Source organism: Ursus maritimus, unplaced genomic scaffold, assembly GCF_017311325.1.
Source record: "Ursus maritimus isolate PB19 unplaced genomic scaffold, ASM1731132v1 scaffold_21, whole genome shotgun sequence".
NCBI classification, from domain to species: Eukaryota; Metazoa; Chordata; class Mammalia; order Carnivora; family Ursidae; genus Ursus; species Ursus maritimus.
Window position 1 is genome coordinate 15824812 of NW_024424564.1, and position 22276 is coordinate 15847087.

At 37.0% G+C, this 22276-nt stretch overlaps 1 protein-coding gene across 1 annotated transcript in view; it reads left to right on the plus strand.

Moving 5' to 3' along the window:
• The first annotated feature begins 5068 nt into the window (after positions 1-5068).
• Positions 5069-22276, plus strand: part of GLIPR1L1 (GLIPR1 like 1) — a 35632-nt gene continuing 18424 nt past the window's right edge. The window contains exon 1 of the mRNA XM_008684316.2: positions 5069-5245. Coding sequence (XP_008682538.1) covers positions 5069-5245 — 177 coding nt within the window. The remainder of the gene's footprint in view (positions 5246-22276) is intronic.

Sequence of the window (22276 nt, forward strand, 5' to 3'; positions counted from 1 at the left end):
TATAGTCCTCTAAGCCATTAGGAATATAGTCCAAAAAACACATTTATACAATCCAGACATTGTGTAAAAACACGTATTACAAAAGCAGTAATATTGGATTATTACTGATTATATGTAGAGAGGAGAAAAACATTTTCCTTCTACCCTTTGACGTCTTCCAGCTGGTTTAAGAATTAAACTGACACAAGATAAACTCAAGGGGAAAAGACAAGGTATGTGCACACAGAGTCCCAATAATGAAATTGAGACCTAAAGAAATGACCAAAGTAGGCAGTTTTTATACTTTTTGGACAAAGAGACAATACATCTGTGAGGAATTGATGAAACAAAGAAAACTTAACTTTGGGACTTTAGTAAATTATTCTAAACAGAATTTGGGCTGGGATAATATATTAGTAAAAAGTAGCAAGGGTTGTTTATACAGCCTTCTGGGCTCTAAATTTCCTCCCTGATGATAAGGATGTCTCTTACCTCCTGATATAGGAAAGGTACTTTCACATGGAAGATTTATTTCTTGCTTTCTGGAGACAAAGCAGGGAGCAGGTCAGAGTGTTCTTTTGCATTGGCTGTTCCTTAAGTAACTTTTGTTCAAAATAATCAGTATAACAAAGCGGCACATTTTGGGGTGGCCTGCCTTTGGCCTGTACATATAAATTGTACTTTTTTGCCAATTTTCAAAACAATTAATCACGAAAGTTCTGTTGTTATTACAGCCAATTAATTTCTTCATACACCAAACAATACTAAATTAGCCATGTGTTAACCTAGATTATTTGCAGATCTAAAATAATCTGCATTTGAAGGTCAGCAAATATCCATTGATCACCTACTATCTGCAAATATATCCAGTGTTAGAAAAAGTAAAGTATATAAGCCAACTTAGTATTTATTGCCTTTCAAACTGAGTCTAAAATATCTATTGAGCCTCTAGTATGTATATGATGCATAAAATAGTTTCTAAAGAAGCTTACAATTGTATATGATATTATTAGAGAGTTAGGAGTGCTCATTCCCTCATTAATAAATATTCATTAAGGGCATAAGTGTTCAGTAGCTGTTCCAGGGGCTATAGATATAGCAATAAAGCCAATAAAACCACGGTTTCACTGAAAGTTAAAATCTGAGGCGACAAACATTAAATAAATAAATAATATCATCTCAGGTAGCAATTAATGTGAAGGAAAATACAACCAGTTACTGGGTAGACACTGACAGAAGGGATACGCTCTAGGACCACGTATGGCTTTGCTGAGGGGAATTCTGCCGACAAAGGGAATAGCGAGTGCAAAAGGCTTGGGGATAGAGCATTCTTGTCAAGCAGGGGGATGTGGCTGAGGCCTGTGCGCCAGTGGAGAATGTAGACTAGGGGGCAGAGATTAGCCATGATAATATTAAATCATGCCTGGTGGACCAAACCTAGGATTTTGGGTCTTTTAGGTATGACAGGAAGTCATCAGAAGGTTCTGAAAAGAGGGAAGGCTGTTATATTGGGATTTATCATAAGAAATATATATTTGATCTTCCTCCTTGTTTCTGCCATGGAGCTCCTAAAACCCTTCGAATTTTCCTAAACGCTAAGAGCAAGGAAACTTCTTTTGTTATCTTAATGAGGTGACTCTTAGAAAGCACCTGAGGATGGAGGCCCAACCCTGTGATTAGAGTTGGAAGTTGGAAGGCCTTGGAGGAAGTGACAGGGGCTAGAGGTTGAATTCATCAACCATGGTCAAGGAGTTAATCAATCACACCTTTGTGGTGAACTCTCTAAAAGTACCCCCAAAGGACAGGGTTCCCAGAGCATTCTGTTTCCAGAGTGCAACATAGAAATTCTGCCTGAGTTTCTAGCCTTCAGACTCAAGACTACAACATCAACTCTTAAGCCAATCTTTAGCCTGTCACCTTGCCCTACAGATTTTAGGCTTGCCAGTTCCTACAATAGTGGGAGTCAGTTTCTTCAGAATCTGTATGTATGTACCTGTGTGTGTACAAGGGAGTGGGGTGGGAGTATATGTCTATTAGTTCTGTTTTTCTGGATAACTCTGACTACTACAGAAAGAAAAAGAGAAATAAAGTAATAATATATAGGACCATGAGGTGATTTAATGATTAGATTTAATGATTAGATTCCTTCTAATTGGAGGACTTCATGAAAGGAACTCATGATTGGAGTCTTAGAAGATTCATTTATTAGTTTGTTCATCAAATACTGAACTCTTTTGAGATGCTGGGGATACAGGAGTAAAAATAATAATAATAAGCAACCCCTGCCTCATGGGGCTTACATTCATTTGAAGGGAGATATGAAAATGTAAATAAATTGTATATGATATGAGGATAAGGGTTAGGGGAAAATAGAAGGCAGAAAAAGGACAATGGGAAGTGATAGGTGTAGGATGGGTAATGTAAAATACCACTGTGAGGTATTCTGAAAAGATGACATTTGAGCAAATATTTGGAAGAGATTGGAAACTAGCCATGTAGCTTTCTGGGAGAAAGAGTTCTAGGCAAAAGAAGTGAGCAATGCCCTGAGATAGCAGCACTGTCACTGTTTTAAGGAACATTAAAGGGGCCAGAGTATCTGGAGGAGAGAAAAGGAAGGGAAGAGAAGTAGGTGAGATCAGAAAAGGGCCTTCTTGGTTAGGGCCTTGAAAGTAATAGTGAGGATAGCCTTGGGATTTTATTTTAACTGCCATGGGAAGCCATCGATTGGAAGGTTTTAAGCAGAGGAGTGACGTGACTTACATTTAATAGGATCATTTTGGATGCTGTGTTGAGAATTAGTATTTAAATATTTGAATATGAACATAAATATACATAGAAACAATAGAATGAGGTCCTAGAAATGCTCAAAAAGTTGTTTTCCCTCTACTGGTTTGGTATTCCTATTTTTTAGTAGTGATTCTTAAATGTTTAACACGTATGCATCACTTAACAAAGTCAAAATTACTCCATATTTCTACTCTTCCCCAGGAATACAAGGACATTAGAATAGTTCAACTATAATCACTAAGCTCTCCCATCTTCCATGTGATTTTTGCCAAGTATTATAGTTCCATCCTGTACTGAAACTCCTTCTTCCTTGAACACTCTTCCTCCAACAACCACATACTTTCCTCTTGCATCCCCTTCAAGTATTTGCTCAAAAGTCGCCTTCTCAAAGACATCCACACTGATTACCCTATTTGAAATCACAACCTGCCACCCTCACCTCCACACCCACCCCAGTGCTCCCAAACTCCTTAGCCTGATTTATTTTTTCCATACATATTATCAGGTTTATCAGGCTATAACATTTATTTATTATGCTTATCATTTATTCTCTGTCTCCCTTCACTAGAATTCCAGAAAGGCAGATTGCTTTATTTCTTATGGTTGTAATCCCATACATCAGGAATAACGCCTAGAACATAACAGACACTCAAAGTATTTAAGTATGCTAAAGATTATATACAATCACTCTGACTGCTGTCCTGAGAATAAACTATAGAAGGTTAGGAGCAGGAGCAGGGACCTCCACCAGGAAGCCATTGCAATTATCCATGAAATCAAGGAGTGTCATTTCAAATGCTGAGCAGTGATCAAGTTCTGAAAATATAAAGACAAAGACAACAGAATTTGCTAAGGGACCAAAGCCTCCAAAGTTTGGGGCCTGAGCAATCAAAAAGATGAAGCTGTCATTAACTGAGATAGGGAAATTGTGGAAGGATCCAGATTGGGGTTGGGCTATGAAAAGCTCAGTTTGGACTGTGTAAGTAATGCTCAAGTCACATACATTGCAGTTCTCCATCAGCAGAGGCAGACAAATATTTTCTCCACTACTCAATAGAATTTCCATTAGGATCCTTGTATTTTTCCCCCATTTTATAATTTAATTTTCTGCTTTCTTTTTTTTTTCAAGATTTTATTTTAAGTAATCTCTATACCCAACATGGGGCTTGAACTCATGACCCCAAGATCAAGAGTCATATGCTCCACCGACTGAGCCAGCGAGGCACCCCCTAATTTTCTATTTTCTATTTAAAAATGGTAACCAGTTGCATCAAAGTTTTTTTTTAGTGAAAAGATTTATTGACTAGAATATTCAGTAGCTATAAATATAAATTTACTTGAATTAAATGGCATTGTAAACAACCTCAGATCATCAAATAAAGATATTTATTTGAAACACAGAAATACTGGAAAATGTCTTTTAATGTCACACACACAAAAATGCTGGTTTATTATTAAATAACAACTGATGTAATGTATTTAAGACATTAAGCCAAATGAAGTTGGTTGATATTGCAATGTAGATAAAATAAGATCAAATGTACTCTGCCCTAGCCTTTAGAATGCCCACTAAAGCAATCCTTTCTCAGAAGTTTACTAGTAACCAAACCATAGGTTTGTTCCAAACTCAAGTATCAAGCATGTGAGATTTCGTCCAGAGGAACCACTTAGCTACACCTCTCTGTTTTTATCTTTCTAGGCAGTCTGTCTCCAAATGAGAAAACAAATGCAAATTACTAAATTATTATATGTTTGGCAAAGTAATAATCACACTATATGGAGTATAGAAAATGCCTATTCTTGCTTTATTACCAGTTTCTGGAGATACGGGCAGTATATTTATTTAAAACAATAAAACTATATATGAAAGCTGAGTCTGTGTTACTAATATAAAGGGTTTTGTACAGGCCCCGTCCGTTTTCAGCATCTAATACATGTTGCCTTTTTACATGACTCTGTGCCGCCTCCATGTGGCGATCTGGATTGCAATTCAGGGGCCCTCCGCAGTGGTTCTGGATTGGATTCGCAGAAAGGCTGCTGGACGGCTGAAACTCTCCACCAGAGGGCGACTCAAACTTTTCTCCTGTAGCCCAGGGCTTTGTGATGGGCTAATCCTGCTGTTTGTGCTGCCTGGGTTCTGGCCCTGCCCTCTGGCAGCCAGCCCGCTGAGCATCCCCGTGCTGAGCTCGAGCTTGTGCAGGAGGAGGGAGCCGGCAGAGAGCGTGGTCCCCAGGGGCCAAGGAAGACTGGCTGGCCGAGCCGTTACTGGTCCACGCAGTCAGAGCATCCTCTGCATCCCGCCATGGTTCTGAGGAAAAAATTGAGTTGCTTATGGACGTTAGGTCTCTGTCTGGTAGCCAGTAAATCGTCCGTTAAAGTCCCCTCTATCACAGACCGGAGTTTTAAAGACCAGTGCGTCAAGGCTCATAACGAAATGCGTGGCAAAGTGTGGCCCCCCGCGGCTGACATGAAACACATGGTGAGAAAGGACGGGGCTGGGATCTTATTTCTCTAGTTCATCCTGAAGTATCTGGGCGGTAAATTTGATGTACTCATTTGTATGAATTCAATCCAGATCTTCAGCATGCAGTTAGGAATCACGCCTTAGTCGGTCTATCTTCCAGGGTAGTGATAGGAGTGGACGAAAAAGGAAAACTTGAAGCTGTATCTTGCCAAGGCTTAGCTCCCTTTAAGGGGGTAGGGGTAGAAAGATGGGGATGGGGTGGAGGGTGGCGGGCCGGAAGGGCAGTGTTTGGGAGTTGTTTGGTCTTCACCACTAAGGCTTAATAAATGTACTTCGCAACTTCTCAAAGCTTTCCCCACCCCTCTCCCACTAGCACTTCCCAAATCGCACAACCAAGATATTTCATATAAAAGAAATAGCACAGGGATGGAGATTCTCTTTGTCCTCTCACCTGATTTTACATTTTATGAACTCTAGGTTGGAACAGTACTACATGTGTAATATTCATTTTTAAGAAATGTTCTACAAGGATGTAAATAATGAAATCAACACTTGAATAATATCAGATTGTCATTTCCATGAAAAATAATAAATATGTGAAGTTTAATTCCAAAAACATTGAACTGATGGTGTCTTTTGCAGACTTCCATCATATAGACATTAAGGCAAAAAGAGTACTCTACTGAAGAATGAGCATAAAAAATATTGGATTATTAAAACAAACCATAGAATTTATAATTTTTAAATAAATGCTGGACTATAAATTTTATCACTAGAAATTTCCCTTGCGTTTTTCTTGCATGTAGATTTATCATTACGAAATTATGAGCATACATGTTGACAGCATCGTTTTGCTTGTGTGCTATGCAGTTGTAGCTACATTGTAAAGCATCTGTTCCAGCGTTCTCCCTTTCTAGCCAACAGAAAATGAAATGGAAGTATTATAAAATCACTATTCAGGCACTAAAATTCAAAACTGCACTATTCTGCTACATGGGAAAGCATTCTTTTTGAGGGGGAAGAGGTTTCAACAATGTTTGGGAAACACTGGATTAAACAAAAATAAACTGATCTCTTTAATGCAGAATTGTTAAAATATTTTAATATGTAATATATACTTTAATCTCCAGTAAGTTAGGGTGGTCAATGACATGGATTTGCTATACATCATTGCCTCCATACTTATTTGAATATCTTTTTTAAGGATTATCTTATGTCATTAAAATGCTATTTAAATATATATACATATATATTTGTGTGTGTATATGTAAATATATACATCCTACATATATATGTAAATGCATATGTAAATTTATGTGCAAATATATGTAAACACATACACATTTTATATAAGCACCTGAGTATGCTAATGTTCTCCAAAGGAAGCAATAAAGGGATATACATATTAATTTAAATTTAAATACCTAGCTGCTGGAGAGTGAAGAAAAGACTAGGGTGGAGAAGACATGAATGGAAACAAGCCTTCTTTGCATTTACCTTGTTTTATAGTTTTGAGTTTGTAAACGTGTAGAAGCTTTTGTTATTTTTGCCCTTTACATTTTCTGGTGCTCTTCATTTCTTTGTGCAGATCCATATTTCCACCTGGTATCATTTTCCTTCTGCCTAAATGGCATTAACATTTCTTATACTTTAGTCTGTTGATTTTCATCCTATCCATTTTTATATTATAAAAGTCTTTGTTTCTCCTTAATCTTTTTTCTATCATGCAATTTTTTTAACTGTATATTTTTCCCAGTCGAACTGAGAAATAAGTGACAAACATCACAGTATAATTTTAAGGCATACAGCATGAGGGCTTGTTTACATATATTGTGAAATGATTGCCACAATAGGTTCGGTAATGTCCATCTTCTCATATAGATACAATTACCCCCCCCCAAAAAAAAGAATGAAAAAAAGGATAAAAATTCCTCCTTGTAATGAGAACTCCTAGGATTTACTCTCTTTTCCTATATATCATACAGCAGTGTTAGCCATAATCATCATTGATGTGATGTGGGCCAGGAGGGAATGATCAAGAAAGAAATCTTGAAACGTTTTCGGCGCAAAAAGGGATTTTTAGTAAAGCACAGGGCCAGGAGCCATGGGCAGAAAAAGCTGCACTGGGATTGTTAGGAGCAACTGATTATAGACTTTTAAATTGGGGAGGGGGCTAAAGACAAAAAAAAGTTTCCAAAAGGATTTGCATATGTCGAAGAGGACATACAGGATCCTGGAGGTCTGGTTATTGTCAAGCTAAGGTTACTTTTTGCCGCTATCAAAGCATTAACATTAAAACAGTTGCAAGTGGGGTGCCTGGGTGGCTCAGTGGGTTAAGTGTCTGCTTTCCTGCTCAGGTCATGATCTCAGAGTCCTGGGATTGAGCCCCGGGTAGTGGCTTCCTGCTCGGTGGGGAGCCTGCTTCTGCCTCAGCCTCTGCTCCTCCTCCAGCTTGTGCTCTCTCTCAAACTAAATCTTTAAAAAAAATGAAAATAAATAAAACAGTGTGATTGTGAGTGTTTTGAGGAATGTCATACTCTGCGTGTCTCAAGTATTTGTCAATGGGCTGCAGGTTGTAAGGAAATTTAATTTTATCCACATTTCTTTTGCTTTCATTCTCCTCATCAATCATGTTGTACATTATATGGATAGTACTTATTTATCTTATAATGGGAAATTTGTATCTTTGGACACCTTTCCATCTCCTTAATTTTTACTAGATATTAGCACCGTGTGTAGAATTCTAAATTGAACTTTAAAGATGTTACTGCACTGTCTTCTTTCTTCTCATACATTATTTGTGATGAGAAACTGGCTGGATCATTTTATTGGTTTCCATGTATATCATATGCATTTTTCCTTTGGCGGCTTTTAAGAATTTCTCTTTATCCTTGGTGTTGAGTAATCTGATATGCCCTGGTATTACAATGTTCATGTTTCCTGGAGTTCACTGAACTTTTTGCATCTGCCAGTTTTAATCAAAAGAGAAAAATTTGAGCCATTGTCTACTAAAATATTAGAGACTCCAATTATATCTACATTATACCACTTGAAGTTTCCCACAGTTCACTGATGCTCTTTTATTCTTTTTCTCAGTCTTGCTTTGTCTACTAATTTTAACATCTGTGTCAGTCCTGGTTTGATTTTCATTGATTGATTTTTCTTCTCATTTGGAATTGTATTTTCTTGCATCTCTGTATGCAGATAATTTCTTATCAGATGCCAGATACTGCTAATTTTACTTTGTTGGGTGATGGTTATTTTTGGATTTCTATAAATATTCTGGACTTTTTTTCCTGTCATACATTCATGTTACCTGGCATTTTGACCCATTTGAGTCTTGTTTTTAAGATTCGTTGGGCAGGAAAAAAAACGGTGGTTTAGGCTAGGGATAAATATCTCCCACAATTAAGCCAAGATTCTTCTGAGTACTCTACACAGTTCCCAAGATTATGAGGTTTTTCCAGTCTGGCTAGAGAGAAGAGGCACTATTCCCAGGACTGAGTGAGCATTAGGTAATATTTCTCTTACCTTTTTGAGTGATTCATTCCCTGACCTTGGGTAGGTTCCTCACATACATGTGCTAATCAGTACTTTGCTAAATACTCCAGCAGGACCCTCTGAACATCTTCAGAATTCTCTCTCCATGCTGATCTCTCTTTCCTGGGAATTCTTTATGGTCTGAAAATTCTCATTCTCTCAAGGGAGTAAGCTGAGGATTACCTTATTAGTTTCCCTACTCTCAGGGAGCACTGGCCTCTTTCGCCTGATGTTATGTGTGCTGACACCTGCTTTTCCACATATTCTGTTTTTTCAAGTGGGAAGGTAAATCTGGTCCTGCTACTCCATCTTGGCCAGAAGCAGAAGTGCTAACTAATGGAAGCGGAAGTGCTAACTGTTGGCTGAGTCTTCAACAGGAGATTCTCCTGTCTTCCACTACTGATCATCCAGGAAAACTAAGCACCTCATTTCTCATGTCAATTTCTATATTTATCAGGGGCACCTGGCTGGCCAAGAGCATGTGGCTCTTGATCTTGGGGTCATGAGTTCAAGCCTCACATTGGGTATAGAGATTATTACTTAAACTTAAAAAAATGTTTTTTCTATATATATCAAAAAACGGTGGACTATGATGTTAACAAATAAATCCTGAAAGCTTGGAGGCCTTTTTTCCCACTTTTTTATTGATATATACTATTATATTTAAATGTACATGATTCGATATATGTATATATGGTGAAATGATTACCACAAGTTTAGTTAACGTCCATCACCTCACATAGTTAACAATTTCTTTTTCGTATGATGAGAATGTTTAAGATCTAATTGCTTAGCAACTTTCAAATATACAATACAGTATGGTTAGGTATAATCACATCATCATGCTTTATTGTACATCCCCAGAATTTATTTGCCTTAAACCTGGAAGTTTGCACCTTTTGACCTCCTTCACAATTTCACCCACCCCCGTCTCCAGGAACCACCAATCTGTTCTCTGTGAGTTGTTTTTTTAGATTCCACATATAAGTGAGATCATACAGTATTTGTCTTTCACTATCTGACTCATTTCACTTAGCATAATTCTTTTGACAATATAGGTTTAGTATCTCCCTCACACAAAGTCCAATACTGGTTGGACCATTCTCTGTATCACCTCTTCTTCGTACAATGCCATAGGCTGCTTATATCTTGGATCCATCAGGCCAACAAATGTTTTATCAGAGTCACCACTGAGAAAGCTAGAAGATTGTATAGGTATTTGTAAAATCAGACCTGAAGGTGCTATATGTCACTCCCACTCATATCCCTCTGGCCAGAATTAGTCTGATAATCCTAACATGCTTGCATTAAATGTCTCAAGCCCAGACTGTTTTTATGATCATCAGGTATGTATGTATGTACGTACATATTTATTTATTCTTTATTCCTTCCCTCCCATAAATAGAACAATTCAAGGCCTCCTCTAAGAGATAAAGCCCAATATCTTATTCAATTATTGACACAGTCTTAAATCTCTGAGTTGTATGCAACAACCCAACAAGGTTGGTTGTGGATACTCTTGGCCTAGTGACTGTGTCTGTCCTCCACACAAACAATATTCAATGGCAGTGCAAGACAAGACAACCATAACAAACACTTCTATTCAGAAGGTGGAAGAATGGGAGCCACACAGTAATCATTGGTTCAGAATGATTCTGCAATCTTTAGATAGGAGATAGTACGAAGACCTACTATACTGGGGGCCAGAAAATTTTTTTTTGATTAGAGGAGGTAGGAGTTCCCTTGTCTATTATTTTCTGTGGTACCTATCTTCTCCCTCTAAAATGTTCTTCCTTATCCATCATCCTCCTAGGCTAACTTGAATTGGGCATTGGGAAATACGCCATCTTCGAGCCATAGCCTTCTCAGACTGCTTTCTGCCCATGGAAGGTTAAGGTCAATGGTCATTTAAAGTATCCAACATTCACAGGCTTTTTTCATAACAGGTTTCCAATATCTTTGGAAATACATTTGTCTCAAAAACTCTTAAGGTCTTTCAGCTGTATGCCTCCAATCAGTTCCAAATACCAATACCCACACTTAAAGTACCAGTTAGAGAAATTTTCAAGTCTTATCTTTGTTTTCTCACTGTGATGCTTTTCCTGTTCGTCTTAATACCAGTTTTCTTGAAATGTGAGTTTTGGGGAAATGGATATACCCTAATCTGTTCATTTGCTGAGGCACTTTTTAATCAATTAAGAGGATTTCCTTGGTGTCATATACTTCATCTCTTTGTCCTGAGCTTTTCTAATCACATGAAAGTCTTAGAACATGTCTCTCAATGACTTTTTAACATCTCATATCTTATTATATGCTATATAGAAGCAGTTTCTTTCCTATGTCTCAAAAGCCCCACATTTTTTTTTTAAGATTTTATTTATTTATTCGAAAGGGAGAGGGAGGTAGAGAGCACAAGCAGGGGGAACAGCAGAGGCAGAGGAAGAAGCAGGCTCCCCACTGAGCAAGGAGCCCATTGCAGGGCTTGATTCCAGGACCCTGGTATCATGACCTGAGCCAAAAGCAGACGCTTAACTGACTGAGCCACCCAGGCATCCCAAAAGCCCTACATTTCTTGATTCTACCTTTTATTTCTGCTTCCAAGCTGGCCAGTTCTTTTACTCCTAAAATAATCTTGCTGAACACACACTACAACCAACAAACACTATTTCTTTGTTTTCCAATCTCTGCTTAGAGCTTCAAGTTCAATGGGCTCATGGTCTCCCTTCTGAGTTACAGATCACATTTTTTCAGATGTTCTGGCCCTGAATCACATGGATTCCTGCCCCTTGTGTAAGTTTCCTCGCTGTTTGCCAGCTAACTATTAAATTCCCCAAATGATTCAGGCAAGCTTACCATCATTTTTGGGCTAGAGGAAGCATAAAAATGGAAGCCTACAGTCTCATTGTTTGCTCAGTAATTAAATCTTTATTTAGTAAAGATTGTGTGGTTTCAGGGATTTCACCTAACTTGTCCAGATCTGGATTCGATCAGAATAATTTTTCTCATTTTCATTGATGTTATCAGTAACTAAATTTGCATTTCTTCTGAAATAATTGAAATGCTCTTAAAATTAAAAGGCAAAGTTATAATGGATGAATAACAATTTTAAGTATTTAAAAAACTTTTTTGAAAATTTAAGTCTTTTTGTATATTTTTATCAACATAAAATTATTCATCATTCTAGTGTTCATGTCCATCTAGTGGTCATTTTATAATACACTGTGTCTGGGGGGGTGTAATATGTGACGTCCTATAAAATCTGGGCCCAGAGCTGGGATCCTTCCTACCTAGGTCTCACGGTGGTTTGATTAGATTTTTATTGTGGCTTCACTCCACTTCTAGAAGTAAGTTTTATGAGGCTAGACTAGGCTATGGTATAAAATAAACCCTGAAATGTCAGTGGCTTAACGAAGTTTAATTCTTTACTGGCACAAGTTGTAGAGAAGGTGAGTTAGGATTCAACCTCTCTTGGGGGCAGAAGGGCGAGCCCCCTACCCCAGCTAGCTCATTAACAGGCAGTATGACAAGAGTTCCCAAAGTCGTTCATTAAATAATTGCTTTACCAATGTAAAGAATAAATATCTACTGATGCTATTCTAAAGTAAGAGGTTTAGCACCATCTTATTTTCTTCTCATTTCTTCCCCATATATTTGTTGAATTAATATGACTTTTATATTCAGATTGCTGTTCTTCTTAATTGCAAATGTTTGTTATGCTAGAAGTGATTAATAATAACACAAATAAATTTTAATATAGCAAGTGTTGGTGAGGTTGTAGAGAAATTGGAACCATTGTACACTGTTGGTGGGTATGTAAAATTGCGCTGCAGCTATGGAAAACAATATGGAGATTACTCAAAAAATTACACTAGAACTACCATAAGATCCAGAAATCCCACTTCTGGGTATATATCCAAAAAAACTGAAATCAGGATCATGAAGAGATATCTACACTTCCATGTTCACTGCAGCACTATTCACAATAGCCAAGATATAGAATCAATCCAAGGGTCCATCAGCAGATGAATGGGAAAGGAAAATGTGGTATATACATGCTATGGGACATTATTCAGCCTTAAGAAAAGAAGGAAATCCTGCCATCTGTGAGATAAGTCTGTCACAGAAGGACAGATGCTGCTGCATGGTTCCACATTTGAGGTATCTAAAATAGTCAAACTCATAGAAGCAGAAAATACAATAGTAGTTGTCAGGGGCTGGGAGGTGAGGTGGTTGGGGAATTGGGGAATTATTTTTCAAAGGGTATAAAGTTTCGGTTATGTTAGATGAGTAAGTTCTAGAGATCTGCTATATAGCATAGTGCCTATAGTTAACAATATGTTATGGGGCACTCCAAAATTTGTGAAGAAGGTAGGTCTCATGTTAAATATTCTTACCACAAAAACAAACAACACCAAAGGGACATAAGAAACTCTAGGAGATTTCTAGACATGATGTCTATTATCTGGATTACAGTGATGGTATCATAGGTGTTTGCATAAGTCCAAACTCATCAAATTGGACACATTAAATATGTAAAATTATTTCTATATCAATGATAACTCAATAAATCTGATTTTTTCAGTATTATTTTTGTTATTTGCATCATTTTTCATAATCCTTTCAAGAACTTTGAACATTGACTGTTATACTATTTTTATTACTCAACATCATTCTTTTTATATTACCCATATATAGCAAAATTCTGCAGTAGCCTACTGACATATCCCAGCATCCTCCTGCCCTCAACCCTATGCACAATATACTGTTTCTTGCCATAGCACAAGTAGAAGCATTATGATTATATAAGCATATTTTTTAAAAGGTAGTGTGGAAACTCTCCATCACATGAAACTATTACAATTCTCTTTTTTAGTTTATATTTTGAAGACTTTCTTAGATTTTCTTATTCCTCTTTATGTAGAGGAGCTTCAGTGATATGGATGTAATTCATAATACAAGGACTTCTGATCAGAAGAGCTTGCAGCGTGTACTGGAGTATAGGTTAGGCAGAAGGCAGGTGATTGGGCTTTTTAAAATTTATGTCTGTAAGCATGTCAAATTCTTCTATTTACATGTTAAGGCAGGATATTACTCAATAAAACTTTTCCTGAACAGCTAGAGACTTAACAGCAACTAAAGTTAGGTGGAAGTATTGACAGATCTAAGGGGACATTAAAATATTTTTTTTCTAGAAAGATGTTTAATTACATTATTCAATCAAGGGAAAGAATGAGTCCCTCGGATTACAGAGTCCCCGGGATTCTAAAATGCAAATAGATTTTTTTAGTTACACATACACCAAGATCATTATAATTTATATATATTATGTGTGTTTGAACTGGCTTGAAATACATGTTTTAAATGCATGTAATTCCTTAGTCATCAGATTTTAATTCCTACTCTTTCAAAGCCATTGTTTGCCATATTATGTGTGTTTGAACTGGCTTGAAATACATGTTTTAAATGCATGTAATTCCTTAGTCATCAGATATTAATTCCTACTCTTTCAAAGCCATTGTTTGCCATTTGTATATTAAGACTAGGTCTTAATTAGAATGAGAGAATAATTTTCTCTTATACCATACTTTGGATAGGGGATGATTTGGTACAAGCTATTCTACATTAGAACTATGTTTTAACTAACATATATATTTTAAATATATACCAGATTTAGGGGCGCCTGGGTGACTCAGTTGGTTAAGCAACTGACTCTTGGTTTCAGCTGAGGTCATGATCTCAGGGTCGTGTGATGGAGCCCTGCATTGGGCTTCACCCTGAGCATGGAGTCAGCTTGAGACTCTCTCCCTCTCCCCCCTGCCCCTTCCCCCACTCGAGTGTTCTCTTTCTCTCTCTCTCAAATAAATAAATAAAATATATAGCATATTTAAAGCTGGGTTTTTGGGTTTTTTTGTTGGGTTTTGTTTTTTTTTGTTAGTTGTTTTGTTTTGTTTTCCTGCTTTTAAAATGGAGAAAACGTCCAATGATTCAGACAAAAGACTGGGATTCTCACAGGTGTTAAGAGGAGGTAAAGCTTTCCAGAGTCTATAGCTAAACTGAAATATTTTGGAAAAGGAATGAATTGCATAAAAGCTATAGCTAGGAATATATATATTAAGTGAAAAGGCCTGTCTTGAAAATATTTGTTTGCTATTGCTGATTTCTTGTTTGGTTCTGCAATTGTATCTGTCTTACAGTAACTGTGAAAAAAATGGAGGTTCTATATTTGTGGTATCTTATCTCTTCCAAGTATGCATAATTTTTGTGAGTGGGGTATATGAGAACTCATCACTCAGTCTATTCATTTTTTCAGAAGGGTAAATTATGAATCATCCCGTAGGACCTCTAGGACCTGCTGAAGTCTCTCTTGGCTACTGTAAACAAACTTTTCATGTAACTCTTTTTTGTAGTTTGAAGGAATATGAGTGATTAAAGTGTCAAAAAATATAGGAAGTTAACCAATGAAATTAGTAGTATGAATTTAAATCTACGATCTTAAAATGGAAATGAAATGTCATTTATTTTCTCCATTAAATCACCCTAATTGTAATTTTTAGTCCTCACACTGATAAGGGTATTAAAAATGCAATCTTGGGGCGCCTGGGTGGCACAGCGGTTAAGTGTCTGCCTTCGGCTCAGGGCATGATCCCGGCGTTCTGGGATCAAGCCCCACATCAGGCTCCTCTGCTATGAGCCTGCTTCTTCCTCTCCCACTCCCCCTGCTTGTGTTCCCTCTCTCGCTGGCTGTCTCTATCTCTGTCAAATAAATAAATAAAATCTTTAAAATATATATATAAAAAAATAAAAACACAATCTTAAACATTGTAGGGACTCCTTTCCCCCCATTATTATACAAAAAAAACCTTGGGTCTTTGTTCCAAAAGATAGGAGAATCATCTGAATAGTCAAGTCAATAATCATTATTATCCTTCCAAACTAGTCACCACTGGGATGCCAGTATCACTATCCTTCCAGGTTTGGACATGATTCCAGGATAGTTCTATGACACAGAACTCTTGATGGAGGCTGGGAGAACGACGTTAGATATTCTACCTTCCTAGGCTACCAGGCTACCATTCTCTCTGAAATCTTGCTGTATGTTCAAGGCTATGTTCTAATACTGGTAGTAGCCTTTATTTTTAGCTACTTAAGCTTTCTGCCATGCCCACAATTCTTGAGGCAAGGAATTACAGAGAATCTACTACCTGCTGGTAATGTCTTTTTTGGAGCTATGGAGATAGAAATGGGACATATAATGAGCTTAAAAAACTTAAGAAATCATCTTCCTGCCAAGATGAGTAGATTCATTTGTACCATTCCTCCCATTAGGTATAGATTAAAAACCTCAGATATTATATATAAGACAAATATTAGAAGACTCTTAAAGTTGGAAAGAAAAAAAGCAGACAAAGTAGCTAGAGATTCCAAGACTCAAGGAATGACAGGGTGAGTTCCATGTCTTTCCTTTTTGACTCCTGTATATCCTAGACTAGGTATGAAAGAAGCCCAAAACCCAGAAATGCCAACAGATACAGAAAATAAACCTCAAGAAAAGACTGCTCTCTCAGCAAAGAAAAAGAGCAGTCTAGTAAGGAAGAAACTTTTTTTTTTTAAAGATTTTATTTATTCATTCGACAGAGAGAGAGACAGCCAGCGAGAGAGGGAACACAAGCAGGGGGAGTGGGAGAGGAAGAAGCAGACTCCCAGTGGAAGAGCCTGATGTGGGGCTTGATCCTGCAACACCAGGATCATGCCCTGAGCCGAAGGCAGACGCTTAATGACTGAGCCACCTAGGCGCCCCAAAACTTTTTTTTTTTTTAAACAATAACCATCCTATTCTGGACAAATAACTGGAGGTGAGGAAGGGAAGCAACAACCCTCCTCCTACCTTTTTTTAGCAAAGGCTAAGTGGAGAGCCTAAACTATCATCGTGATGCTAGTAAAGCACCTCTCTCACCTCCTCTCTACAAATATTGTGCCAGAGGAGGCTAAGCGAGGAGGCTTCTAGCCTTCATGAGGCAATAATATGGTGTTCTTTCCCTTCCCAGCCAGGGTGGTATCAGAAGAGGCCAATCATGGAACCTAGATTTTTACTACCACCCAGCAGTAATGAAGTGGCCCTCATAACAACCTCCCCATGGCATCAGTGGAGGCCATGTCAGGACTTCCAGTCGCATAAGATATTGAGGTACCCCTTCCTCTCCTGTGGTATTGGTAGAAGACAAGTAGGGAGCTTAGATTTTCATCCCACCTAGTGGGTGATAAAAAGGGAACCCTTACTCTCCTGGTGGGCTGATGATGTCAGCAAATACAAAAGGGTGGGAAGCCTAGACTTTCATCCACCAATCAAGTGATAAAGAGGTGGTATCCCTTTCCCCCACTGGAACAGTATTAGTGAAACCCCCTAAAACAGGAGGATTAAATAAAATCTAGAGTCTCATAACATGAAACTCAATATATCAAGCATGCAATGAAAAACCACTCATCCTACCAAGAACCAGAAAAATCTCCACATGAATGAGAAAACACAACAGATGCCAACACCCAGACAACACAGATATTAGAATTATCTGACAAAAGTTTTAAAGGACTCATCATAAAAATGCTTCAAAGAGCAATTATAAAAATGTTTAAAACAAATGAAAAAATAGAAAAGTCTCAGCAAAGAAATCGAAGTTATAGAGAAGATTTAAATGGGCATTTTACACCTGAAAAATATAATAACCAAAAATAAAAAATTCACTGGATGGAGGTGCCTGACTGGCTCAGTCAGTAGAGCACAAAACTCTTAATCTTGGGGTCATGAGCTTGAGCCCCAAATTGGGTGTGAGATTACTTAAAAAAAAAAAAAAACCTAACTCACTGGATGGGCTCAATAGCTGAATGAATATGACAAAAGAAAAAATTAGTAAACTTGAAAATAGAACAATAGAAATTACCAAATCTGAACAACAGAGAGAAAATGGACCGAAGAAAAAAATGCACAGATCATCAGGGATCTATACAGCAAGAACAAAATATGTATTTATGTCATTGGAGTCCCAGAAGGAATGGAGAAAGATGGGGAGGAGCAGAAAAAATATCCTAAGAAACAGTGGCTGAGAACTTCCAAAATTTGGGTCAAGACATGAACAATAAGTCTGAGTGAAGCCCAACTATGATGAGCCCAGAGAAATTCATGCCAAGATACATCATATAATCAAACTTCAGAAAATTTAAGCCAAAGAAAAAAAATTTAAAAGCAGTGGGGAAAAAAACCAATGCATTACCTAAAGAAACACAACAATCTCAATGTCATCAAATTTCTCATCCAAATCCATAGAAGCCCAAAGGAAGGGGCACAATATTTTCTATTTCAAAGAATAGTCAATCAAGAATCCTACCCAAAGAAAATATAGTTCAGGAATTAAGGTGAAATTAAACACTCTCAGATTCAGGAGAGCTAAGATAATTTGTCATAAGCAGACCCACTCTAAAAGCATAGCTAAGAAAAGTTCTTCAAACACTAAGACAATGATGAAACAAGACTCTCAGAATATCAGGGATGAAGAAAGAACAAAGCAAAATGTAAAAATATGGGTAAATATAACAAAGTATTCTTCCATTATGTTTTCTAAATTATGTTAGACAGTTGAAGTAAATTTTATAATGCTGTTTGATATGGTTCTTAATGTATGTAGAAGAAGTATTTAAGACAATTATATTATTGGTGGAGTGAGTGGTAAAGGAACATAAATGAAAGCAATATTTCTATACTTTAGTCAAACAGGTAAAATGCTGACACCAGTAGTTTGTGACAAGTTACAAAAATTATGCAATATCTATAGCAACCATTAAAACATATATATTAAAAAACACTATGGATAAATCAAAGTAGAATTCTAAATAACATTTGAGTAGCTCAAAGAAAGGCAGGAAAAGTGAAACAGGAATGAAAAACAAAGGGATAATAAAAAATAAACAATAAAATGGTAGGATTATGCTTTAACTTAGATAAGTACATTTAATGTAAATGGCATAAATACATCAATTAAAGACCAGGGAGTATCAGAATGGATTAAAAAAATGTGAGCCAACAATATGCTATAACCAAGAAACTCACTTCAAATATAATGATATAGGTAGATTGAAAGTAAAAGGCTGGAGAAAGACATGGAAAGCAGGAGTGGCTTTATTAATATCAGATACAATGGATTTCAAAGCAAAGAAAAACACCAGAGAACAACATTATATAATGATACAACAATCAATCCATCAAAGAAATTTTAATTAAAAATTTGTATGCCTCAAACAACAGACCTTTAGAATGCAGAAAGGAAAAACCAAAAGAACTGAGAGAAGAAACAGAAAAGTTCTCAATTCCATTTGGAAATTTCAACACCCAGCTCAACAAGCAGACAGAAAATCAGCAAGGATGTGGAAGAATTTAATGCCATTGACCAACTAGGCTCTAACTACATTTATAGAAAACTCCACTCAATGACTAAGTAATACACATTCTTACAAAGTGCCTGTGGAACATTAACCAAGATTGACCATATCCTGAACCATAAAATGAAAACAACTGAAGACAACTGAAATTTATCTACAGTATATTCTCAGAACACAATGAAATCAAACCAGAAATCTATGGCACAAAGAAAATAAGAAATTCCCTAAACACTTGGAAATTAAACACACATAAATAATCCATGGGTCAAAGAGGAAATCTCAAGGAAAATTTCAAAATACATACTGAAAATACAATATATCAAAACCTAAGCAATACAGCTGTAGCAGTGCTACAGAGGGAAACGTATAGCACTAAATGGCTACATTACAAAGGGGAAAGCTCTTAAATAAATAATCTAGATTCTATCTAAACAAACAAGAAAAAAGCAAAATAAACATGCAGAAGGAAGAAAATAATGGAAGAGGAGAAATCAATGAAGTTGCAAATTAAAATGATAGAAAAAAAATCCATGGAATATATATCTGATTCTTTGAAAAGATTAATAAAAAAGACAATGGCATGAGAGACTATGGACTCTGGGAAACAAACTGAGGGCTTCAGAGGGGAGGGGGTGGGGGAATGGGATAGGCTGGTGATGGGTATTAAGGAGGGCACGTATATGGTGCACTGGGTGTTATACGCAAGTAATGGATCATGGAACTTTACATCAAAAACTAGGGATGTACTGTATGGTGACTAACATAATAAAAAATTATTATAAAAAAAAGACAATGGCACAAATAATCAATATCAGGAATGAATCACGAATATTATTACAGATCCTTCAAAGTGTATACTATGAACAACTCTACAGATTTTTGACATTCATAAGCAAAACAAAAAACAAACAATAAAAAAATTTTTGACCTAAACTTTACACATTATATAAAAAATTAGCTCAAAATAAATCACATATTTAAATATAAAACACAAAACTATAAAACTTTTAGAAGGAAAAGTAGAGAAAATCCTCAGGATCTACAGCTATTGAGGCTTCCTAATATGGCAGATTACTTTGATTATACATGACACCAAAACCGCAAGTTATTAAAAAATAGCAAGTTAAACCTCATCAAAATTAAAAACTTTTGCTCTTTAAAATACCTTAATACATATAAAGACAAGCTACAGAACAGCAGAAAATACACACAAACCAGTTATCTCACAAAGAACTGCTCTCTAGAATATATAAGGACCCCTCAAAACTCAATATTTAAAAAAAAAAAAAAGAAAACGAACAAAAGACTGAAGAGACATTTCACTACAATGACGCACAAATGGAAAATAAGTGCATGAAAATATGTTCACCACATTAGCCATCGGGAAATACAAATTAAAAGCACAATGTAGTATTACTACTCACAGATTAGAAAAACTAAAATAAAAAACAGTGACAACCTCAAATACTCAAGAGGATGTAGAAAAATTATATCTGCCGTACTTTGCTGGTGGGAATGTAAAATGTAAAATGTTGCAGCCATTCTAGAAAATAGTTTGGTCCTCTTATTCTAAAAAACCACATGTACACTTACCATATGACCCAACAATTGCCCTCTTAGGGTGCTTTTTCCTTTTCCTTTTTTCCCAGAGAAAGGAAAACTGTTACACAAAAACCTGTTCACACATGTTCATTGCAGCTTTATTTGTAATAACCCAAACTGGTAAACATCAAAATTTCCATCAACAGGTGAAGGTTAAACAAACTGTGGTATATCCGTACTGTGGAACACCACTCAGCAGCAAGAAGGAATAAACTATGAACACATGGAACATTATGGACGGATCTCAAGGGAACGATGCTGAGGGAAAAAAAAAAAAAAAAGCCAATCTCAAAATGGTTACATATTGTGACTGTTTATGTAACATTCTTGAAATGACAAAATTACAGAGATGGTGAACACATTAGTGATTACCAGGAATTAGGGATAAGATGGGGAAGTGAGTGAGTAGGACTTTAAAGCATTAGTATGAGGGGTCATTGTGATGATAGTGAAGAGAGAAAATTGACCAGAGCAGGCCCAGGCCCAGGAGGCCCCAGAAGATGGAAAGTTACTAACAATAAGCTAGAGATAACCAGAGGCCCTACTGGGAGCAAGAGATAACCAGCCCTTTTTTTTTTTTTTAAGATTTTATTTATTTATTTGACAGAGATAGAGACAGCCAGCGAGAGAGGGAACACAAGCAGGGGGAGTGGGAGAGGAAGAAGCAGGCTCATAGTGGAGGAGCCTGATGTGGGGCTCCATCCCATAACGCCGGGATCACACCCTGAGCCGAAGGCAGACACTTAACGACTGCGCCACCCAGGCGCCCCTAACCAGCCCTTTCTGCTTCTGTCAACAGGCTTCCCGCCACAGGCTCCCTGCACTACTGTTCCCGCCTAAAATAGCCCCCACTCCCCCAGTTTAAACCCACCTACCAGCAGTCAGCATAGCCCTTGGAACCTGACTGCCTACAATCCGCTATAAAAGTCCCGTAACCCCATGGCCCTGGGCCCAGAATTTGTAGCACGAGCTCATCTGGGTCCACTGGCGTAAAATAAATCCGAGTTCTCCTACTTCTCCAAGTATCACCTGATCTCTCACCGTCTGATTCTTATTTTTCTGCAACATTTCAACAGTTTGTTACGCATCTTGATTGTGGGGGTGATTACTTCAATTTACACATGTGATAAGATTGCATAGAACTACACACACACACACACAATGAATGCATGTAAAACTACTGAAATCTTAAGGTCTGTTGATTGTACCAATGTCAGTTTCTTCATTTTGATATTGTTTTATAGTCACATAAAACATTATCAATTGGGAAACCAAAGTTTGCACAGGACCTCTGTGTACTATTTTTGTAACCTCTTGTGAATCTACAATTAATTTAAAATAAAAATATTTTTTAAAAATTATCTTGCCAGGGGCTGCCTCAGTGGGCAGAGCATGCGACTCTTGATCCTGGGGTTGTAAGTTCAAGCCCCTCATTGGGCAAAAAGTTTACTTAAATTAAAAAAATCATCTTGCCAA